Here is a 24,949-nt window from a genome sequence, read left to right on the forward strand (position 1 = left end):
GGGAAAGCTCAATAAGATATTAATAACTTAAGCAGGTGAGGAATTCAGATGCTGTCAGTCTGGTTCTGCTCATAAATTAGAGACATACTGAAATAATCATCATAAAAGACTGTGGACCTTAGAGCAATAGATTTTTTAAGAACCTATTCATTTCCTGGCAGGCAGTGCTTAGCACTACCGCTCCCTTAATCCACTTTTCATCTACAAAGATCAATACATTTTTGAAAAACCAGAAACCAAAGGCATGATGAAAAACAGTATTTGGAACTGTAACTGAAGTTATCTTCAAGAAAAGAGTGAAGATATTTTATGTCACAACCTATGCTGTTATCAGTCATTACTGAACACACTGATAATCTGCTACGTTGACTAACATGTACCTAGAATGCAGAGACGTCTCATATTGTAGCAGTCATTTTGAATTCTGTTCCTTTCATGTGATCATTCTGTATTACCAGAACACATTATTTTATTTTTTTCAGATGGTTATTTTTTAAGAGCAAAACTGCTTAAAACAGCAGTGTTTGGACAGCCTGGAGTATTTGCAAAATGGGCTAGCAGAGTAAATTTAATACCAGTATGTACTGCCAACTCTTAAGATGTAGACTAATCTCTAAGTCTCATCATCCCCACCAAATCTCAGTCCCCAGAAGGACACAGAATCTTTACTTCAAGGCACATGAAGGACAAGAAGGAGATTAAGAAAAGCCAGTACAAATTTATCAAGGCCAAATTGTGTCTGACCAGCGTGATGCTAATACAGGCTCTGTGTACAAAGAGAAAGTAGTGAATGTCATTTACCTTGACTTAGCAAGGTTTCTGACACAATCTCCTGAAGTATCTTGGCAGCCAAATTGAAGAGATGTGGACTGGGTGGGTAGACCACAAGGTAGATGAAAAACTGGTTGGGCTTCTGGGCTCAAAAAACAGTGGTTAAAGTCCAAAGTCCACATTGACAGTCTTTCTGATTCTGCAGCAATTTCCAGGGCAGTTCCTAAATTCATTTCAGTAGTGGAGAGTGTTTTAAGATTGGTATACACCTGGGACATAATATGGCTTGTGCAGATAAAGACAGAGTGTTGTACAGAATAATCTGCTTTTATATCCAAAGGAAACAAACTAGACTGCGATATCCATTCAGAAACAGGCAGCCATCAAGCTACATTCCTGAATCACCTTTACAGAATGATAGTGCAATAGATTAGGCAGCCATTGTTGCATCCTGATAAAATACTGAGTTTGAATGTTCACCTCCCTTAAAAGCTTTTAAAATACATACAAGTGAACATACCCCCTGAGAAAGACAGTCCAGTCTGTGGTTTTGGTTACAGATTCTCAAAAGAATGAATAGAAGGGCAAACAAGAACAACCATTTCAACCAGAAAGTAATGTCAATCTTTGTCTAGTAGAAATACCTAGAAACAGAAAAGTGCAATCTGCCTATCACACTGAGATTGCAACACTAGGGACAAGATCCTTCACAGCACAAGACATTTAAGAATTCATGAATGTGTGCACGCTTGTGGAAATACCCATGCAGAGTCTGGGTTTTAATCTGTATTTATAACTGCCATATTATGCTGTGTACAGCTGAAATAGGTATGTATCAAAAGATGAAAGCCCAATGGGACCATCTGTTCTCTGAAGTTACAGTGCCTTTTCACTTCCAACAGTGCAATCATCACACAATCACACAAAGTATCTGAACTCATGGCTCAAAATCTTCTAATACCCAAGACATACAGGTTTTTAAATAATGCAAGGATTAATACCTTCAGAAATATACTTGGCAATCGTGTTTGCAATATTCTGTGTTTTAACTTTGGAATGAGTTCCCTACTTTTCAGAGGCAGACAGCTGATAAAGCAATCATCTGAAGCCTACATTTCTTAGGTGTTCCTGAATATCACAGGCTAAATTCAGAAATAATCAAATTTTATTAGTAACCAAAAATAGTAATCAAATATGAAACGCTATTATGCTTTAACTAAGAACTGCAATTTGGCCTGGTCAATGCCTGATTTCGGGCCTATCAGTAAAACTTTCACTGTTTATTCTCTTTCAGTTTACAGAGTTCTAGACATCAACCCAAAAAATTGCTCAATATTTCCAACAGAGTAGTCATAATAAAGTGGTTTCACTTATGCTCTCTGTCTCAAAACTGCACATTCTCACACATGTCCATTACACTAGTTGGATAGAGCTGAGTCCTGTAAGTGTTGATTCCAACTGCGTATAGCTTTCCCAGCTGGAAAAACGTATCTCATCTTGCATCACTAGATGAGATGAATCCCAAGACTGATGACCTGGATTCTTACAAATTCACTTACAGGTTTAATAAAGTCATAAATGACCCCTTTTATCTTCTTTTTTATTACTTTGCATTCCAAGTGTGCGGGGACTGAAGGAAAGCTTCTATATTTCAAGCAAGTGTCTGAAGAAATAGACTTCCAGTAAGTTTTTGAATAAAAAATGAAGATGGAAATCATGAATAACAGAAATATTTGATGATTTCAGGAAGTACTACTGAATTCCAAAATTTCACTGAAATTCTCCTTTTCAGCATTTCAGACATCTTGTAAAACAGAGGCATTGTTAACTATTTTTAAGAAAACTTAAATATGAAGTTATGTAAACAGTCATAAACCAGTGGATTAGAAGAAACATCAGTAAACAAGTATTTATAGTAAGTATATGATAAAAATAAAATAAAATCAATGTGTATGACTAAGGAATAAATACTGAGATAAATCCAAAATATGCTACATTTTTTCCTTATTTTTAATACTATAAAAGTGTTTTACTTGTTCTCCCACTCATTTCCTTTCCTACCCAGGAAATGGCAGAAAATATACTTTACACTCTGTTATAATATTTCCAACTTCTGTTTCCATTATAGCAGCTGCTCCTTTTTCACCACATTACTTTTATCTACAGAGAGGAAAGGAAGTATTGAGGAAGATTCTCTAGTTCTAAAACATTTTTTAAAGTCTATATTTACATTTTTTTAATTTCTCTCTCCAAATCTTTACAGAGAGGAAGAAAAATGTCAATAAAAAGAACATTAGGAATTACACAACAGGAAGGTATAAGCTATTTGGGGGGCAGGATAGGGTACTGCACTTGTTGCACAGACCCATCAGCCACGCAATCTACTCTGATTTTAGAAGAAAGAAAAGTAGAAGTGATTTTTTGCATTCTTGAGCTGAAGCTATTGTTTTTTGTGATTTGCTCAGAGTGCTGCAGTTTTCACATCCAGCTAGGAAGAATACATTCTTTTAGTTCTGTTCAACAGAAATCATCAGGGCAGGTGTTGAATGAAGAACTCAACACCATGGATATGGCATCAGTTTACTATCACTGATATTTGGTTGGGAAAAGCAGAAAAAAAGGAAAAATCAATTGTTAACAATGAAAAGAGGCCAGTCCAGGTACCTTTTCTTGTCTTCAGGTACTAACAGCACATGGCTTTGCTCACATCACAAAATACAAACAGAGAAAACCTGAATTCTTAAGTAATTCTCCAAGTAACTAGAAAGTTTTTAAACTGTAATTTTTCTACCCTTTAGTTGCACTTCCCTGATAATAGTGGTTAACGGCAAATTTTAATTTTAGAGTCTTCTATTAATTGTAAGAGCACTCCCAAAGAAGACAATTCTTACAAGTCAATTAGGTGTGAATATTTTCAAACTTTCTAGTTTGTTGTAGTGCTTAAATTTTTTTTTTTTTTTAATCTTAAACCAACTCTTACAAAATGTTAATTCCCTTGGACTCTCCAGTATGAGATAGAATTCTTGCACTGTGTATGACTGACTTACATTTTTAGTTATATTCACTCAGGCATGTATCTAATTGTTTGTGGAGAATTTATGGTATGTATAAATTTATGTCTCTCTCATCATCGATCTTGAAATCCACTGTTCAGTAGATTAAATTAACTCCCAAGGAATGTTTTCTAGCTTAGGGGTATATAATATACATATTCCTTCATGACTGCAGAGTGTTTAAGTTTTAAAATATGAAATACTCTATGTAATTTGCATTTGACAACTGACAAATATTTAACACTTCAAAAGCAAATGAATGCTTCCCCCCCCCAAAAAAAAAGCCAAATCATGGGAAAATAACATTCACAACACCTGAAGTTTCTACACTGAAGTAGCGCCTAATTAAGAGTATCTATTCCCTTTGTGTGGCTGAGCATCTGTAATTTCTCTCAGCTCTACTATGAATCATCCTCCAAATAACTATATTTACAGCACCCATTCTCCATTACTAGCAGTACTGTGAATATTTCAGTGAAAAGGGGACCACAATAAACATCTGTTATTTAGATGCTTTCTAAGAATCTAAGAAAACATAAACAGCATACCAATGCTTTTACCAGCTGCTATTTGAGCATGCTTCTAAAACTGCAAGGGCAGAGAGAAGCCTGGAAGATGGAAATACGTAATTTTTGGTGCAATTAATTTAACAACAGACAACTAGATCTCACAGTAGTTTTACATGCGTGGGGGGGTGTGTGGAAGAAAGGGAGGGAGGGAGAAAGGAAGGGAGGTAGAAAGGGAGATTATTCTCATGACTTTTTGTCATGAAAGGTTTAGTGTTAGTGAGAATCTTTTACCGGAGCAAGAATCATAAAACCTGTCCAGAAGTTAAAACAAATTCTTTAGTCCAAAAGGTTTGCAATATTAAAGTTTCTATTAAAATCTTATTTACGATGTTTACACAAAGACTCACAACAAACATAATGTAGAATACTACTACACCAGGTGAGCCACAATAGATTCATTACCTACGAAGGAGCACTGAATAACCCATATGATCAGGGAGACATTTTTATTAGAATTGTCAGATTTTGCCTTCCTCATAATTAAAACAAAAAATCCAGGAAGAGATGCTGCACAGATGCAGCATTTCTGTTCATAATTTCTCACAATATAGTTACAAACTGATTCTCATCATTAAGGGAGCAAATATTAAGCTAGTATTGGCTATGTAGCTATTAAGCTAAGCATAGCGCAATTGCACAATCATATTCACAACAGTATATATCTGTTAATAAGTTTTATGAGAAACAAAGACCTATAGATTTCATTTGAACATGAAACTCCTTCCCTTTTGCCACAAACAGCCCTTCACCTAACCGAGAGAATTAATAATACCCAAGCCTGAAGCTAGCCATTTCCCTGCATAATAAAAACCCAAGGTCTGGTTGAGCACACACTGTTATAAATAAAAACTGTACCCTGCCATTTAATCCAACCACTTCAGTATTTGTGTCAGTCAGAGATAATGGAACTCTGCCAAATCTTCCAGGTCAGACAATACAGTTTTCTCCCTATCTTTGCACCTGAAAGCTAAATTTTTTATTACCTCTCAGACTATTGCACCTATTCCTCTAATTTGCATATATGCATGTGCACATTGTACAGACACATTCAGATTAAAAAAAAAAAAAAAAAAAAAAAAAACAGAAGTGATAAGGCTTGATGTCTTGTATGTTTTTCTACATGTATTCTTCTTGTTCATGTTCAGGCTTGCACTGTGGTAATGAGGGAATCAAAACTGCCAGAAAATGTTTTCACTTCAAAGTCACAAAACAACCTTCTGGGACAATTCAGTTTTATATATTTGCATTTTTGAATCAGCCACAATTTTATGTGCTCTAAAATGGTTCCAGACTTTTACATCATAGAAAGAAAAATTAATTATGCATAAAAAGCAGAGGCAAGCAGCTGACAAAAAAAGAAAAGATTTTTCCCTACACAAGTTCAAAAACAATGTTTTCCCAGATACATTGGTAGTCCTCTAGACTTGGCAAGATTCCCAAAGTATTAATTATGTAAACTCCTATCAGGCACTCTGCTGCCATTTGCAGACACTTAAACTGGCGCGACAACTCCTAGTGATAGGAAAGAATATTACAAATTCTTGCTGCTTTTCTGAAACATGCTTTTCTTGAGCGGATTTCAAGAATAATGCAAAAACTTAGAACTACATGGAAAGGCAGAAATAACTCTACACAAGAAATTCCCTCCCACTTTGAGAACATGGTTTGTATGGTCACTAACACTCTAGTGTTACCATACCATGGTGGGGGGCGGGGGGAGACACACATAAGTTTAGGTGCTTTGCTACATTATGTCAACCTGCCTTGGCACCTTTGTTCAAGTTAAACAGGATTTTGGCCACGTAGGCGAAAAAAAGAAAAAGAAAAAAAAGAAAAGAGGAAGGATTCTCTTGCCTCACTTACTCACTTTTTTTTTTTTTTTTCCAGAAAACTATCTAAACAGCAGTGAATCATTAAGGAGTGACAACTCTACAGTATTTTAAAAACCAGAGATTAAATTTTCTCTACCAACTTCTGAACAAGTGCTGCAAACCCTCCCCTCCAGGCTGGGAGAAGACTGGTTTTCTTCTAACAAAATAGCACCCTCTACCTGCCTGCCCTCAGGAAAGCTAGAATTTCCCAAAGCTTGTGCCTCAACTCCTCATCAGCACTTTTCTCAGTAACTCAGAAGTGGTGAAGACTCCGTGCTGATGTTCTTACTGTAACTATCCCTACGCAGCCTAGCCTGGATATCTGTAAATTTAGATTGCATTGCTTTGTTTAAGCAATGAGTGCAAATGCAGGTAATTCTGGTGCCCAACATTACAACTGCATCAACAGCACAAAATCATTTGGTGTTTTGACACCAAATGACAAAATTCATTTGTTTGGCCTGTTTTGTGTTCATCTTGACATACCTCACACCAGTTTGCTCTAGTGGGGAGGCTTAGCGTTGATTTAGCCAAAATATAACAGCAAGCGATTGGCATGTTCTGAGAGACTACAGTGCTGTGGAAGTTGGCCCAGCTCTTGCTCACACAAAAATTTGACTCATGACAGTGCCAGTAGTCATTTTAAAGAACACAGTCCTCACAGCAAAATGAGATGAACCCCTGCTTCATAAAGCAAATCCACATTGCATACATGCTGGTCTTCTAGCTAAGGGTGTTTGAACTGAGGCCTGTCAGGAAAACTCAGGCAGTGTCTGCTCTGCTTCTGGCTGCCCTGTTTCTCTTGGGAACAAACTACAGACTGGATTGTTTTGCTAATGGCACCCTATTTTAGGCCACTGCTTTTCCAGGACTCTAACACCCGCCTTTCTTCACACTGAGCTTCACATGATGTTGTCACGCAGTCCATGCCAGTCAGTGTATCTCTAACCATTTCCTGGAAAAGGCAGTAGATGAGAACATTCCACAGCCACAGATTTATCCTGCTCACCACCACTTTCAAGTCTGCACTTGAATTTCCCCAAGGAAAAGAAATCCACTAGGAGCTGTATCAACAGTTCTGACTACGGCAGGTTACCACTAGCCGTTTTTCCCCCTGGAGCAGACAGGGCTTTATGTTTGTACATGCACGGTGTAGTACACACCTGCTAAACCCAAATAATCCAAAGAAACATCAGATCCCACTGAACATATACAGTATCATCAATAAACAAGTATACAGACTGACTGTACTATCCATATACAGCATGTTTGGTCAACTGACAGCAGTGGGATTAAGTGTATGGCCCTCTCCTCAAGTGACTTACGTAGCTTTTCCTGCTGGAATGACTGGATACAAAAGACGACACAGAAGAGGACTGAAAAGTAATGCTCAGAAAGAGATACTTGGAATGCAAAAATTAAACAGAGGTAATGGAGGGTTAAACAACTTACCCAGCACTAAGGTCACTTTAGATGCATTCCTATGTTACAGAATATGATCCTGGCAGAATCCACCCATATGTATTACACTGTAACGTCTCAGCTTGTCCCAGTGTAAAAAATGGAATTGTAGTATTACAGATTATCTTGAATCTGGAAACCCTGATGCTCAGTGCCAGGTTTGGATATGTTATTAGGTGATCTTAGGACCTGATTTTCTTTATAAGATAGTTTTGATCATATAAATTGCTACAATGCCAGAATTCTTCTGGGTTGCTTTCATTTTCTGCAAATAAGATTACAGAACAGCCAAATTTGCCACAACATATCTATTGACTGAAAACATTAGCCACTCAATTATCTCAGATAAAGGATCCCTTTGGGACCTCTCATAGAATCTTATTGTCACTTCTGTGCCATTAACATAACAGAAGTATTTCACACAAGTTCATTTTGCACTTCTCTTTCCTGACATTAGAAAGAATTAAGCTGAACAGATTAGTCCAAACTGATTCTCCTTTATTAGATTATATTTTTAAATATTAAAGCATCTGTGTATTTTTAAAAACAGTTCGCAGAAACTGGTTTTGTAAACGATGGAGAAAGTAACATAAACAACATGGTATTTATTTCACTGTTTTTCAGTGACATTTTGATATACTGGCTTCATTATTATTTTCTCAAACAAGCAAATTTTCAGGAAACTTCTCTGTCTTACACTTTCTGCTCCACTCTCCTACAGCTACAAGAGGGGTGCTGCTTAGGGGGCCTGCAAAAGTTTCAGAATTAACACTTGGCTGTTGTAGTACAGTGACTACAATGCAATGTAATAACTCAACATTGTTTCAACTGCTTGACACCAATAAGTGAAAACACATGCCGAATTTAACCTCTGCTTAAGAAGTATTACATAACGTTAGCAGGGCCAACAAATTTAGCAATGAATAAAATTAGTCTATTCCCTTTACAGATGTCAACAATAAGTTTGGAAGTGTTACTGTGTTCACTCTCAAAGGGATAACATAATTACCATAAATACAAATCTCAACTAGCAGTTACCTACCATGTTTTCTAACATACCTATATACTTACAAAAGAAAAACAAAACTAGATACAGTTATCTCTGTTTTTAAGCAATACTACTATATGATCTACCACTGCAGTAAAACCATATTTTTTTCCCCTCTCAAATTCACATTTGACAATCACAGAAATGAAAGGTTTGGATCTAGCTTTCCCTATGTGAGTCTGTAGATCAGGCTCTTTCACATTGTCCAGTAAGTAACGTCAAGGCTGTATTCTTTTCTACGAAGGTGGCAACAAGAATGAAGGTGAATTAAGGTTCCTTGAGCCTTTTCTGGAAAGCAGAACAAGGATAGGACTAAATCCTGGAAAGCAAAACAAGGATAGGCCTGAATTTCGGTCTATCCAGTGACTAATTCAAATAGCAGGAAAACCACAGATAATAACCTGGGGTCAAAAACATGGCAAAACCAAAAAGAAATGTCATGCTCTTGTTTAACTTACAAATTTATAAAGCTGTAAGCTTAAAAAAAGAGATCAACCCAAAATTTCTTTCAGCTCTAACAAAGGAAAATAGAGTGTGAAGATATACAAAAGCTATCAGAAACAGAGATTACGGTGAAAAAAGTGTATCTATGCACATCTGCACTGTAAATGGAAAGTCAACCGGCAAAATCAAAACTATAAAATGCTGTTTTACCAAACACTAAGAACTTGTTCTACAACTGTTGCCTTCAAAACTATTTGGATCAGGTCCAGCTGTAAAGACGCCAGTGAAATACGATTTACAAGACAGTACAATCTTGGGCACTATGTCCTGTAACCTGTTAATTTTTGATTCTGTGGATTTGCTTTTTCATCTCTCTCATATTCAGGATGCTCTACTTATTAACTCATTCTCTGAATCAAGTGGTTTTTTTGTACTTTATTCTGATCTAGAGAGACCATGTTGCCTTCTTCAAGGATGGAACATTTCTGTTAAACAGAATCATATAACTCATCATGCTTTCTCTAATTATTAACTCCAACATCTATGCATTGCAATTGTTTCCTCCTGTGAAGCATTTCCATCACATTATTTCAAGTACAACAGTGTTGAATTGAAGCATTACATTTTGGATGGTGCTGGGCAGTGGTATAAAGGAGCAAACAGAAATAAAAGGAACTCATAGTCTTTTTCCTTTCTAGCAGAAACAAAACTTTAGAAGCTGGATGCAGTTAAAAGGACAACGGCTTAAGAAATTAATAAAAAGAAGACCCAACGATAGCACCATCACCTGTTCTGCTGTTCTGTGACCCCTCACACAGTCAGATTACAGAATTTTCTCAGTACTGATTCCTTAAACACAAACTCATGGAATATAACCACAATTGTAAAAAAGAAAAGAAAAAAATCCCAAACCACTATCTTCACAGAAAAGCATAATACTGGCTAACTTTCCCTTTCCAACTATATTGCCTTTACTTCAGCCTGTAAAATCTTACTGCAGATTCCAAATTATGACACAACTTACAAACATCTAATCACTTACTATTTACTACAGTGAATGTGACAAAGAATTGCAAGAGAAAGAGCGTCCACTTGTGCTTAGGGCATTACACTAGGACCAGAGATAAGTAGAGGCCTATTTTCTATATAGATAAGACTATTGTAACAGGATATATAGAAGTAGACTAAGTAAGATAAGTTTCCACTGAAAACACCAACTGCTTCCCTGATTTTGACTTCCTGAGCTGCATGTCATGTATACGGTGTATACAGCATTCTTAAATTACTCCTGCAACACTGCCTTAACTTTTGAAGTCAAAATAATTAAAGAATTTGTTAATGAAGACAACCCTCTTTAGAACACCACTAGCATTTTGTTTGTCATTCTAGTCAAACATACACTTGCGGAGGTGAAAGCACAGAACTATCTTGGAAAAAGGAGCCATGTGCCTCCTGAGCGGCACATTTGTACACAACAAACTCTCCAATAGCTCTGTAAGTCATTGACATTCAGAGGGTTTATTGGCTCCTTTCTTTTGCAGCTGCAGGAGGCAAGATTTTATTTCCACCTTGTACCACTGAAAGCAAATCCCACTGCATGAGGCCAGGGATCAGTGTGTTCCACCTCCTGGAGGGAAGACTTGGCACAGGAACTCCAAAGCAGTAGTAAAAATGAAAAGATGTACACTGAGAGACAGTTCTTATAGGTTATCGTACCATTAGAAAACGAAGTTGGCTAGATTCTTCTCTCTCAGGTTATGAAATTGATTTCACTGTTCCCTATCGAGCAGAGATGACTCTGGATGCTCACTTTAAGGAGTTTGTGACTTGAAGAGTACAAGAATTAGTTGGAATTTAAGCTTGCTCAACAGGGCAGAGTAGCCCTCTTAACAGAATAGTATCACTACGCGTCCCCATTTTAAAAATACCTAAAAATCAAAATATATTCTTAACTTATGCAAAAAACCTGTACTCTCAGTGGAAAAAAAAAAAAAAAAAAAAAAGATAGTGTTATGAAAAAAGATAACTCTGAATATTTCCAGATGAATAAGTAGGTATTAATACACTTGTTTTTCAATGCAGTCCAATATAAATAATCACCTGAGACACAACTGCAAAGAAAAGAATTAGACTGGTGTTTCAATGCTGCAATGAAACAATCTTTAAAAAGCTATCATCAACAAGAAACACTTTCCACCTGCGTCTTTACGCATTTGGCAAACAGAATAGTGCACTTCTGCAATGTTATTTTAGGACATGAAGAAATATATCCCAGAGTTGATCTCCCACTGACTGCAATGGATCAGCAGCTTTGTCAGAACTTCACAGTAAAAACAAAATTATAGCCATCATGGTAGTGAACAGAAAGTAAGTCAAATGATTTAAAAAGACAAACACTGGCAAAGCTCCTTCCCTCAAAAGAGGAGATATATACAGGGTTCAACTCTGCTCAGTGTAATCATCTGCTACAAAAATTGGTAGAATAGTTTACTTACAAATGACTTTTTGATAAAACTAAGATCTTACAGTCTGTCTGACCTGAACAATAATTATGTATCTGTTGCCCACAGAGTACACATTGCTTCACTGTTAACAGTATTCAGGAAACTGCACATCGGCAGTAAACCCTTTCCAGCTGAGAGGATGAGTTAAAAAAAAAAAAAAAAAGACAAAAAGAAAAAAAGCCACTTTTTTTTTCTGGTGGTGGGGGGTTGAAAATTAACTGTTCTCCCTAGAATTTTTTTACACCCCCCCACCTGCAAAATAGAACTATCTAGGAAGCCCTCAACCTGCTGATTTGTTACTAAACACTGCCACAAGCAACAACTTCTAAATGCTACTGGTTGCAGCAGACTGCAGATGTAAAATGCATTACAAAGCAGAGTGGACTTAGGCAAGTAATTCTACAAAGTGAGAGCAGTACGTGCAGTACAGAAACAGTTGTGAAAGCGCTGTTTTAATGCCAACATACTACAAAGTGCTTTATGATCTAGATTTAGAAACATTATTTTCATTTTAATAATACAGCTGTTCTTCCTGCAGTAATAAAATACTAGTAAAATGCCAATATTATATGGGTCACATTAGGAATGGAGAGAAAATATCCCTGCCAACTTTTCAAATATACTGTACTTTTAGATTCCAGTAGAAGAGAATAGTTAAACAAATATTCACACAGGATTTAAAGTTTGGATTCCTTTCTTCTTGTGGAATGCAAAGGTTTAAATGCAAATGCTCTTAAAAAAAGAAAACCATTTTTCTCCTTCAAAACACATGCAAGCTGACTTGCAAAAGTGAACTCCTACTCTAACAGTAAGGATGGATGTAAATGGAAAGGACTTTTTTCAAGACAAAACTAGTCTTCTGCCAACAACACACAGTGCATCTAAATCACATTTTCCTTAAGATCTTACACCACAAACATTAGTGCCTAAATCATGATATACAATACTATCTAAATCATGACAAAAAACAATAAATATAGTTACTTTCTTTCATGGTACTTCTCACTAAAATCACAAGATACAATAGAACGATTTGTGTTTTATTCGAGAGCTTTAAAGTTATTCTCTTGTATCTGGACTTTGTCCTGTCGACTGTTCTTTTATTTTTGATTATCTTTAATCTTCCCTAACATGCTGAAAGCAAATTTCCATGGTAAAACACAGGCATTAAAAAAACATCCCCACAAGAAAAAACAAACAAACAAACAAAACCCCAGAAAGTTGTCATAGCTACTTGCCTCTTGGCAATTTCTGAGCATTTCCCAGGGTTAGTGCAATATGTCCACAGAAAAGAAGAAAGACCCATCTTGAGATCATGGTTACAAACCGAACCTCACACTTTGAATGATGCTGATGGAGGTTATCAGACAAGGGACTGCAGCTGTGGTTAAAAGTGAACTGTTCCGTCTGTGACAGAGGCAGCAACACTTTGACACAAGCTTAGTTTACACAGTGGGAGGAGACAGGATGACATCATCCACCCTCACTGCAAAAGGAGAAATAGCCTCAAAAAAATAAAAAAAAAATAAAAATCAGGCTCCCCCTAAAACTATCTTCTGGGTTTTGTTACAGCGTCTTTCAATCTCTCAGGATAAGAGATTAACCTATAGGATTCCTTACATCTCATGCAGATAAAACCATATTAAAACCTCTATTATCTGAAAACTGATCAGTGAGACAATTTCACTGTTTTGTCCATGAAAGCTGAACTTAAAAATGCAAAATTATTATTCATATTACTCAGAAAAAATCTTTGCCTTATTGGACGCAATACAGAATTTGGCCCTACTCACAAAAGAGATGCTGGGAAGGAACGAGTGAAGCAGAAGAAAAAGGTTATAACTAAATGGGAACTGAATAAGGAAGAATTTAGTTTCAGTATCTGGAAAACATCCCAAAAGAGATTAAATCTATTAAATTAAGTAGTGTGTGTGCTCTTTCTCTGTCACTCTTTCTCTCACTCTTGCTCTCTCAAAAAACCCCAACAAAAGAAAAAAAAAGAAAAGAAAAAAGAAAAAAACAGATATCCATCTCTTGCAATACATAAAGCTCTTCAGTATGTTTGGTCTGTTCCCACCCCTACCTGCCCGTTTCTGATAGTGCTACTGTCATACATTAAGTACTCTATAAGCAGAACACAAATCACCACCTTAGTGCCCAGGCTGAACAGAAATATCAAAGGAATTCAGAACAAAATGGCAGTATGAAGGGCATGGGGGTGCACTTCTAAAAAGGCACATCAGTACTGTATTTAAAAGATCCCATCTGCTCCATATTGCAGAAAGAATAATTTCAAAATAGAAGCTAACAGTAATGGTCCTAGAGAGAAAAAACAAGGAAGTTTATGCTCTTTCAACTCAGCTATAATGTTTTAGAGTCTGACCACATGGTCTTGTTTTAATTCTGACAAAAGGAAAACTTTTTCTGATTCACTAATTCAGATCTGGGAATAGTGAGTTGGAAGTTAATATTATACATACACCCTTATCAAAAGCCTCAAACACAAACAACTCAAGGATCTTTGGAAGGATTCAGATCCTAAAAGTGAGGTGTTTCCTATGAATATTAAGAACAGATATATGCAACTGCTACAATTGGGTAAGACAAAAAGGGTTAAAAAGACCACAAAGTTGGATAAGAGTCTCCCAAAACACTGACCACACTTGTTGGTAAACGAGTTTCAAATGACAGAAAACTGGAAACACAGAGCAAACGTGCAGTTTTTCTTCTTATTGGGTTAAGGTACATAATTTGGAAATATATATTTTGGAAAATTCTCTGCAAAGTACATTCTATTTCTTCCTCTTCAAAATTAAAAATAAGAAACCAATCATTCGATAGAGCAATCTCGCAAGAGAAGTAATGGAAGATTGCTGCTTGGTTACAAACAGCTGTGTTTATATTACTTTAAAGGTGCATTACATTGGTTTGCCTTACAGGTGATTCACCTTGTAAAGATCACTGAATACCTTTCAACAAAACATATGAAGGCCAATTTCTATTCAGAAAAACCTTAGTGAAACATGTTAGTTATTTGGCTCTCTGACAAAACAGGTTCTAGCCCCTCTCAGAGAGATAAGCAGCTTCCCATTCCTGCTTTCATGACCTCTTGTCTGCTTCTCTGGTGCTACTTCCTCCTTTCCTCTTCCTCATTATCCTAACATTTCTTCTCTGTTGGACATGCTGTACAAATATTTAACCTTGAAACCCTAGTAGACTAATCAGGTCCCTTTCCATCTGATCACTTCCCTAGAAAGCAGCTCTGCCCAGCCTAGATTTCTGAGACCCGTGTCATTGTGCGCTTCCTTCTGTCTTATCAAGTATATGCTTCAGTAGAGGCAATTACAGTTCGATAAGCAGATGCGAGTGTAAATTTCGGTCAACTATATGCTAAAAGTCCAAAATCAGTATATGACATTCCTTTACACTTTTCCATTACGCTTCCTGCATCTGCATCATCTATATGTTCAATGATTTTGTTCATGTATTTTCTCACGATTGACTTCTGGGGAAAAGTTGCTGGAAGGAACAAATGAAAAAAAAAAAGTATCACGTACCAAATATTTCTCTTTTCGAAACCTTTCTGCTGCTTAGTGAACATTGACTACAGCAGCAACAACAAACATAGGAAGAGAAGGGAGTTCCTGAGACTTCAATCCCTATCCTGTACTATTGGACATATCTGCAATTTCTGTTCAAGTATCAGATTTCCCCTCTTGTTGGAAGGTTGCTACACAATCTCTATTTAAATAGAGGCAGCATCTGTTTTCAGTTTACAGAAATAAAAACTGGACCTCACACTTCACAGCAGAAATTACCTAACCCAGAAGCTCCTCAGGTTACTCTCATCCACACAAATGCTGAATTATACAACCCATCCTTAACACCAGAGATCACATCAGAAGCAGAAGTTTAAACATAGAAGGTTCAGTTAACAGCAGTTTTACATTATTATACTTTAGTACAAAATAAAAAAGAAGAGATAAAAAGAGTTACGGACAAGTCTCAAACACATCAAAATCATTCAGGAAAAGTAATGGGAAAGTCTAAAATTCTGATCCCTCTGCTCCTCCTCAGTGCCAAATTAACATTTAAGTAACAAAGTCAAGTACTCAAAAGTTTATTTGCTTACCTCAGCTTCAACCGACTCTCTCTGGGGTAGATGCTCAAAGACAGAGATTCCAACAAGATGGTATCACAGCTAGTCTGGGCGCAGAACAGAGTTTTTCTAGTTCTATTTTGATATTTCCCAGACCAGCAAGTACAGTGAAAACACAAGTATAGTCAGGGAAAGAAAAAAAAAAGGCGGGGGGGGGGGGGGAAGAGACAGGAGATAGGATTTTACATTTTTTTTTCCAAATATAAGTATATTCTTGTTGAAATTTGGGCTCAGTTCTGATTCACCTATCATTCCTGATTATTTTGACAAGCCAACCCTAGCTGACTCAACTTCTTACTGTTCTAATTTAAAGCAGGAAAAGTCTGTAAAACAGAATCTTAAAAATCAAAATCTTATATTCCATGAATAAAGCACAATAATGCCATATAAGTCCTTTAAGAGTAAGGACTTACTTGCAGTATACTTGTTCTCTTTTCTCTTCATTCCTGGTTTGTACTGTACCCTTCACCAATGCTGTCTTTTAAACAGAGTGGTGCCTTCGCGATAAAACATGCTATATAGATGTTAATTATAATTTTCATTCTCTTGTGTGTGACTCACTTATTGGACTCCTTTTCTTGTAAATCTGTCACTGGATCTGCTAAAGGCCGTCAGGAAAAGAAAGATGCCAAAGAACATTTTTTCAGATATATTGCTTTAAAAAAGAAAACAAAGAAAAAAGAAAACCCTAACCCTACTCTTCTGCAAGTCTGGAATTACTTCTTCTTTCCTGCTCCCCCACTCTTAAGAACAAGCATTTGAACTCTCACGCTATAAAAAACACAAGCTGGAGTGTAAATCCATTAGTCAAAAATAAGGTAAGATGCATCTCTTTGATAGCATGCAAATGAAAATGTCAGTGCATTCTAGTATCCTTTTCCCAAGCTGAGTTTCAGATCTCAAAATTAGTGTGATCAGGGACAAAGTCAATGGAAGAGAATCAGCCAAAAGGTATGGACAGAACAGCTGGTTCTTGTGAGTTTTTGCTACATAGTTTATCGAACTTTTCCAGCACTCACTCTTTTGACACTTGTAATCTCAGACAGTGACTCATCTTTATTAACAGATTGTGTATTTCACCAAAGGTTTTCAGGACATGGAAGTAACAAAAGTATTTAACTTCTCTGTGAAGTTAGTAGCTTATTTTCCTGTTCCCTTTGCTGTTCAAATAATCTACTACACTTTCCTCAGCAGCTTTCTACTACTCTCAACATCATTACTTAATATATTAAGACAGTGTAATTCCAGGTTTTCACTGACACCCCTGTTCATTTTCATGTTTTGCATTGCTTTGTTTTGGGCTTATTTTGCTTTTTAAAATATTTCTCAGCATTCCAAAATTCTATTTTAACCTGTTAGTTTTTGTGTTTTGTTTGGCATTATAGACCGCATTGCCACTACACCTGGTAAGCCTTACCATTCAGCGATACTACATACCCTTCATTACTATAGTTCATTCAGAGAGAGTCCATTAAACAGCACAGCGTAACATTGCCCTTACATTGGCAAGGCTTAATCATACTATAATCTCCTACTGCAGTAAATTCTACTAGATTATAGCATAACTCAGGTTGGAAGGGAACTCAAGAGTCTCCTAGTCCAAACTCCTAGTCAAAGCATGGTCAGCCATGAAGGCAGGCTCAGAGTTTGCTCTATTCAGGTCTTGAAAAACTCCAAGGACAGGATGGAGAAAGGCACAGAGTACACAACTTCTCTGGGCAACTTGCTCCACTGTCTGACTATCCTCAGGAATAAAAAGTTTTTCCTTGTATCTAATCTGAACCTTTCTTGTTTCAACTTATGCCCAGTTTCTCTCTTCTTCCCACTATGTACCACTGTAAAGAGCGTGCCTTGGTATGCTCCTTGAAAGTACTGGTAGGCTGCTGTTATATCTCCCTGAAGCCACATCTTCTCTAGCCTGAGCTAGCCCAGTTCCTTCACCTCCTCCTCACAGGGCAAGCACTACAGTTCTCAACCATCACTAGATTCACTCCTGTTTATCAATGTCATTCATGTATCATAGAGCCCAAAACTGGACAGAGTACTCTACACAGTATTCTTGATTTGGTTTAATAACTGCTGGGTAGAGGGGAATAATCACTTCCCTCAATCTACTGGCTGTACACCTGTTAATACAGCCCAGGACACTGGTGACCTTCTTTGTCACCAGGGCCCACTGCTGGCTCCTGAACAACTTGCTGTCTACCAAGATATTCAGGTCCTTTTCAGCAGAGCTTTTCCTTTGTCCAGCCAGTCAGTCCCCAATTTGTATCACTGTAACAGGTTATTCCTGCACTGCTGCTGGGCTCTGCAGTTATCTCTCTTGAATTTCATTAGGTTCCTGTTGGCCAGTCTCTCCAAACTGTTTAGGTTCCTCTGGATGGCAGACCCGCAATGGGTCATCTAAACTTGGTGTCACTTGCAAACTTGGCAAGAGTGCACTCCATCACCTCCTCCAGGTCATTAATAAAGATGTTAAAATGACAGGTCTTAAGATTAAGACCTGTGGTAGCCCACCTGTTACCGACATCCAGGTAGAGTAAGATCCATTAACTACTGCCCTCTGAGCCAGATCATCCAACCAGTTATTTACTCATCCAGTTGACCCACTCTGTATGAAACACTTTAAATAAACAGATGTTCACTTTGTAAAACATATTGTATGTATGCTACAATATGTACTTAAAAACATAATCAAGAAAAATAGCTTATCTGAACAAGTACTCAACACTTAACATTTCTTTGAATGTTCTCGGAATACCTCCCCTTCACTGTTACTTCTTAACAGAAGCAGATTTGCCTAACTTCATTAAATCCCTATAGCAAAAACCTAGCCTCTCCTTTGAAGTATAACATACTTATTGAGTACCAAAGAGATTGCTGTCTGAAGAAAGCTACTTCCACTTCTCTTGAGATAATTAACAAAAATACAGCCTCTCCTTAATGGAATATCTTCACTCCAATATTCTTTCCAAACACAATCTATCTATACATCTCTTGCCATCAAGTCTCTAAATGTTCATCAACTGTCTGCATAAACAATACCTAATTATGCTGAAATGCAAGCAGGAATAATGAGCAAAACAAGGAAGGATGTGACAGTAATGAGTTCCTCAAATACATGCATGAAAGAAAAGTATGCGAGCTTATGTAAATTTTCTAGAGATTACACTGAATTTAGGTTAGCCTAAATTACTCTGGATTATAAAAAGATTAGTCTAAACATATTTAAATGTGAGCAAGGACTTCAAGCGCCAGCTCTGTCTTAGAACTTCCTTGCTTTGGAAGATGGGCTTCAAAAGCCAGGTTGCCCTAAGCCTCAGTCCACCAGTATTCCATTACAATCTTCCATTGCAGAAGTCAGCTTCACCTGGCCTCTTCCAGTCTCTCTCCACAGAATGTTCTGATTCATGAAGGTAATGTAAGATCAGACTCTGGATTACTGGATTCAGATGTGAAGTCTGGAGTCTATTACTACACACTAGGATAGGATACAAAATGTCAGTTTCTACATTTAGAACATGGATGTTGATGTCAACAGTAATTTTGTTATGATGAAGAGATACCTGTCTTTAGCTTAGGTCAGCAGAAGCACCCAACTCTGAAGATAGTAAAGAAGCACTAATGATTGATTGTTCTGATGCTTGACAAGCTATACTATAGTGGATGTGTACAGGAATGAATACCACATGTCATATCACATATCTCTGATGCAGAATTAGTCTATTTCAGATTATAGCCTCAAAACAAACTATTAAGCCATAAGGAATGATGCCCTTTCTTCCTCTGCTCAATCACATTCCAGTAATGTACTGAAGACTTCCTCCTCTAAACTACTGCAAAGACAGGCAATATGCGTCCTTCTTTCTCAGCCAAAGAATGAATTTCCTTTGCCTTACGCCTGTAATTATGAATTGTTCCTTAGCTTTCCTTATCAGAATTTTTAATTTTCATCAGAACCCTCAGCTGAGCACTTGACATCAGCAATACCACTTTCTTGACACTAGAGGACATCCTCAAGACAATTTTTAGCCAACAGGGATCCTTCTATCATGTAGACATTTTTCAATAAATTTTACATGATCAGCATTATATAGCTGTGTTATCTGAATAAAATCTGATTGCCATATATAGTCTCTAAAATCACAAGAAAGTTTTTGAATATCTGTAGTAACTACTGCAGAAACATCTATCCACTGAACAGTGCAATGCACCATTTCAGTATAAAGAGAAATATTGGTTTCTTCTGTTGTTAATAAACTGTAACTCAAACAGAAACTCTCACCAAATACCCATCTATGTTATTCTCAGGTTAAAAGTATACCATGTATAAACTACATGAAGGACAATAAAACTTACTTAACTCTGTGAACCTGTCAACAACCTTTTTTTTTTTTTTTTTTAAAAAAAAAAAAGGTATCAGGGCATTTACTGAGCCCAAAACACCTCTCTTATCAACATATAATTATATAGAAACTCTCTGGAGAGAGCAAAGAAGCAGGTGAGTGAAGTAGATGCAAATGGAATGCAGCATTCAAAGGTCATCAAAAACGGCTGTGGTTCAATGTAGGGATCACTAAAAATAATAACTATCTGCCAGCTATTTACATTGAGAGTCCAGTCAGCAGAAGTCTACACAGATCTTCAGTATTAAATCCCAAGGAGGCTGACAGACACACTGATGCACCAAGAGGAGATCAGGATTTTGAGAGGGATGTTACATTTGAACAGTGCTGCACTAAACAAAATAATCTGCACCTCTCAGAAGGGCTAGCCTGGACATAGTGCTAGTGTTCCTCTAGGCTGTTCACTATAGCCTTCCCACAGACTGCAGCAGATACTACCAAAAAGTCCAAGATCTGTTGGCTTTTTCTTTTTTTCTCCTTTGCTTCTAAACATCTTTCAGAGTAGGCTTCAAAGATGGAATGAAGATGGAGGCTGAACTGCACTCCAATTTATAGATATTATTCTTTGTATCAGAAACCAGGCAATACAAAAACCATACAAGGCTATTGCCTGTATTCTTTGACTAAAATAGAAAAATTAAGTCTCTCTTTGGCTGTCACCTCAGTTTATCATAGCAGACAAGAAAGCATCTGAGTACAATTCAAAGTTGACATATATTTTGTTTCATTGCAGTTGAGGCACTGAGCTAAATGCAAGTCAGTACTGAATCTGGACCACTCCAGGGAGAGCAGGTGCAGCCTTAAGCTGTGCGTATTTCCCTCTCCCCTCCCCTTCCTTTATCAGTCATTCAAAGGCTCTGACAGAAAGCCAAGGGAAGCCCTGGAAATAATTAAAGTAAATAATAAAAACAAAACGTTAATATTTATCAAGAGCAGTGGAGAGGTCTCACAATTAGATGGAGAAAGACAACTAGATTCTTAGTTTTATTAACAGATACTCATTTTCTTGGCCTAAAATCTTTATAGAAGAGAAAATTATTCTTTTGGCTAGGACGCAGAAAAATGATGAATGTATGCGAAGACAGCAGAGAAATAATTCATGTTTGTTCCCCTCTCCTTATGAGTCACTTTGGCCTAGAAAACATCTTCCAAAAACTTTTTGGCTGAATATAGCTACGTTGGGTTACAATCAAGATCAGCAGGCCTGTATATTTCAGAATACTGTGAAAATTTTTCAAAGATGGTTGCTAGTGCACTACTGTGCACAGTATCTAAACATGTAAAAAGAATGCCTGTAAACCTAATTTTAAACTGTAATGGCAGCTAATGATCAACAGAACTATATTATTCTAAAGCATACAACTAAATCATGAAATTACAACTAAATTACTAAAAATCATCTGTACTGTACGCATTCATATCCTCACTTGCCAAGATAATCATCCTCTTACCCAGAGACAGAGGGAAGGAGTTACAGGGTATTACGCTGGAAACAGCAGTGCATTCACAGTTTGTTTGAAGCAAATAAAAACTCAGATTAAAAGTATAAAGCTGTATTTTATTATCTTTAACATGAAAGGATTAGCACACCAATTTTAGAGTAAGAATTTTACAGCTGTAAATCTAATCCAGTCATTTTGCACTAAAACATTGTGCTAAAACACAATAATACACATAATGACGTTATCTGCAAATTAAAGGGCTTGCGTTTCATTTCAGAAGTGAACAGCAATTGCAGGTTGATAAAAGCATACTTTGCACTGTTACACTATCCTTCTGGCAGGAACTTCTCCATTCTGCACTGGCAACATTCATTTAATGTCAAAATTGTGCTTACTTTAGCAAACAGCACAGTCCAAATGTAGACTTCTACACAGCCTAGTGGTTGGTGCTCAGGAACAAACAATCCCAATACAGTATTTCAAGGGAGAAGGAGAATTACTTAATACTAATCCTAACCTAGTACCGTGAAGTAAATGACCATTAGTGGCTAGAGTGCATTACATGTACACCTGGAGCTCATCTTTCTGTTCTGTTTCATCCGAAAACACACCAGTTTGTGCTCCCCGAGACATCACCATGATGTGAACAAGTGTAAGTGGGGACAATCAGAAGCGTCTCTTTAAAGGCACGCTCCTCATCTCAAATAAGATATGAAGGAGATACATAAAAAAAAGAGATCTAACATAAAAAGCAAATATTGCCCTGAAGAACACAGTGTTTTCCATAATCCTTAAATTTAATATACCACAAACAGCTAAAGAAGTCTAGAACCTCCCCCCGCAAAAGGCACAGCATTAGCTAGCACAATAGAAGATAGTTATTATATCATATATTCAAGAAGAAAGCTGATTCATTCAGTGTTTAACACTATTTAATACTTTGTTTATGCAACGACTTGACCAAAGATTCTTATTATTGTCAGATGAGATGTGAGAAGCCACACATTAGGAAGAGGAATGATAGCTAATTCATCTCATAGCACTAGTGTAGTCACTAAAATAAGACCTACCACCTTTTGGTCCATTTCTAAATACTAATGCAATGAATTTACCTCAATTTTTCTTGAGATATTCTTAGTGTTTGGGAGACCTACAGTTCATGAACTATCTCATAACACTGTCTGCGTGGAAACTGAATACTGAACTGTTTGCTTGTTTAAAAGCTTGTAACATGTTTCTCATATAAAACTGGATCCTGTTTTGTGAAATACCATATGTAGAAAGTCTTGAACCTGCTTGGGCCTGAGCATCTTGAAAATCTATCAAGGAATATGGATATGGTATCCAAAGTGCAAGTTTGCAAGAGCTCACAGAGTCTATAAAACTGGAAACTACTACAGAGAGAGGGACCTGGAACACAATCTGGTGTACAGCCATGTGTAACAGCACATTTAAAAAATCCCTTTTTGTGTACATATTTTATTCTTAAAGAATTGATACCTCTGTCAAATAAGATCAGCAGCTATGTTTTTTTACGCTACAAGTAAACAAGTAGACATACACAAACAGGTAGTCAAATCCAGAGCTCGTTTCAGAATCTCTTCCCTCAAAATTAATGTTTCTATATATTCAGGTGAGAGATGTTGACAGAACATGCAGTAGAACGTTATTTGGAAGCATTACTGAACTGAGCAGAAAGTGCTAGATAACCCTCAAGCGTGAAGTTCCTCGATTAGTCATAAGACAAATACAGTACTAGTTCAAGAACCGTACTCTGTCAGTCTGCATCAGTTACAAAGTGCAACTTCCTCCCTCTTTCAAACCATTCAGTCTTAGTGCACCGTAGACCAGGTTAACAAGGACTCTGAGCATCACCTATGTTTTACCATGTGGACATCTGTTTGCAGTTCCATCACAGAGAAGACCCTGGGATCCTCTTGGAGGACCAATTCTTAAAGGTCCTTGAGTTATTTTCAAATTCAAAACAATACAAAATATTGTAAAAGCAAGATAAACAGTTAGCTAGAGAGTTTCAGGGCTTTAACACAGGTGCAGGGCAAACAATAAGGCTTCTGCACCTTCTTGTTTAACACGAAGTTAACAAGGGAACTTTTTTTTTTTTTTTTTTTTTTTTTTTTTTTTTTTTTTTTAAGAAATACCCTATGCACAACATAACATGAAATGCAAGCATTCAAAGGACCAGCATAAATTTTCTGGGAACGTACAGACCTGAAAGGAGGTGGAGAAAGCAAACAACAAGATGAAAAGACCTCTAAGACAATAAAATCATTCATGAAAGAACAGGTATTTTAGTATTCATATAAAGAATTGCTGAGTACTTTAAAACTACGTGATCATAACAGTCATGCCCATATAAGAGCAAAACAGATGAGAAGCAAGGTCTGTGCATGGCATCAGCTCAAGTCATAGCATGAGACAGATTTAGAGAATGCTACTGGTGATCTTTTCATTCTGTGTTATATCAAGCAACATCTCAGAATATGTGAAGAAAAAAAAAGTGGTATGCTTCATAACCTTCAGAAATGCATAGTTGTGAAGACGTGAACTATGTGGCCTACAGAAAGATGATCTGCAGGGCCAGATGAATGTTCTTAAAGCAGTTAATATGAATCAGTGTTGCACAGTATTGTACTCGTTCAGTACAACTGGGAGAACTACAGTCTACAGGTGAATTAAAGATTTTTTCTTTTTTTCTTAAAGCTAGTCTGAGACTGTCTTTAGAAAATGGTCCTAAATATAAATCAAAGTTAATATTCTTACTGAAGAAGTCAATTTAGAACTAAGCAGTTATTAGAATACATTTACAGAAAAAACCTAAATAATTCAAATTAATTTTTTTATTTATTATTTTCTAGAGTTATTTGCTAGGAACTAGAGTGTTCAGTCCAAAATAAATGTAATGAATTTGACTTCAGACCTGTATAAAAAACAATTATTTTCTAATGCATTCAAATTAAAGTTTTGATTAGCTATTTTCCAGGGACAGTTGAGGTACTTTCCTCAACACTACCTGTTGTTCACTGCCTTTAATCACATACAGAATGCAGAGAAAATAGCTCTCAGCCTTAATGCTATTATCAACACTCTCTTGAGCAATATGGCTTAATCTAACCTACGCAAGGAATGTAACCGAAGCATCTCCCAGACAGTGCTCTCAGAAAACATTAAAAAGGTGATTCTTTTTTTCTTCACTTTCTCAA

At 36.8% G+C, this 24,949-nt stretch overlaps 1 protein-coding gene across 32 annotated transcripts in view; it reads right to left on the reverse strand.

Moving 5' to 3' along the window:
* The window catches only part of ABI3BP (ABI family member 3 binding protein), a 173,832-nt gene extending 160,718 nt beyond the window's left edge, over positions 1 to 13,114 (reverse strand). For all 32 annotated transcript variants that reach the window (XM_062596154.1, XM_062596364.1, XM_062596355.1 and 29 more), the window contains exon 1: positions 12,960 to 13,114. In XM_062596154.1, the coding sequence (XP_062452138.1) occupies positions 12,960 to 13,038 (79 nt within the window). In that variant the 5' untranslated portion in view covers positions 13,039 to 13,114. The remainder of the gene's footprint in view (positions 1 to 12,959) is intronic.
* Positions 13,115 to 24,949: the final 11,835 nt, after the last annotated feature.

The sequence above is a fragment of the Rhea pennata genome, chromosome 1 (assembly GCF_028389875.1).
Source record: "Rhea pennata isolate bPtePen1 chromosome 1, bPtePen1.pri, whole genome shotgun sequence".
Lineage (NCBI taxonomy): Eukaryota > Metazoa > Chordata > Aves > Rheiformes > Rheidae > Rhea > Rhea pennata.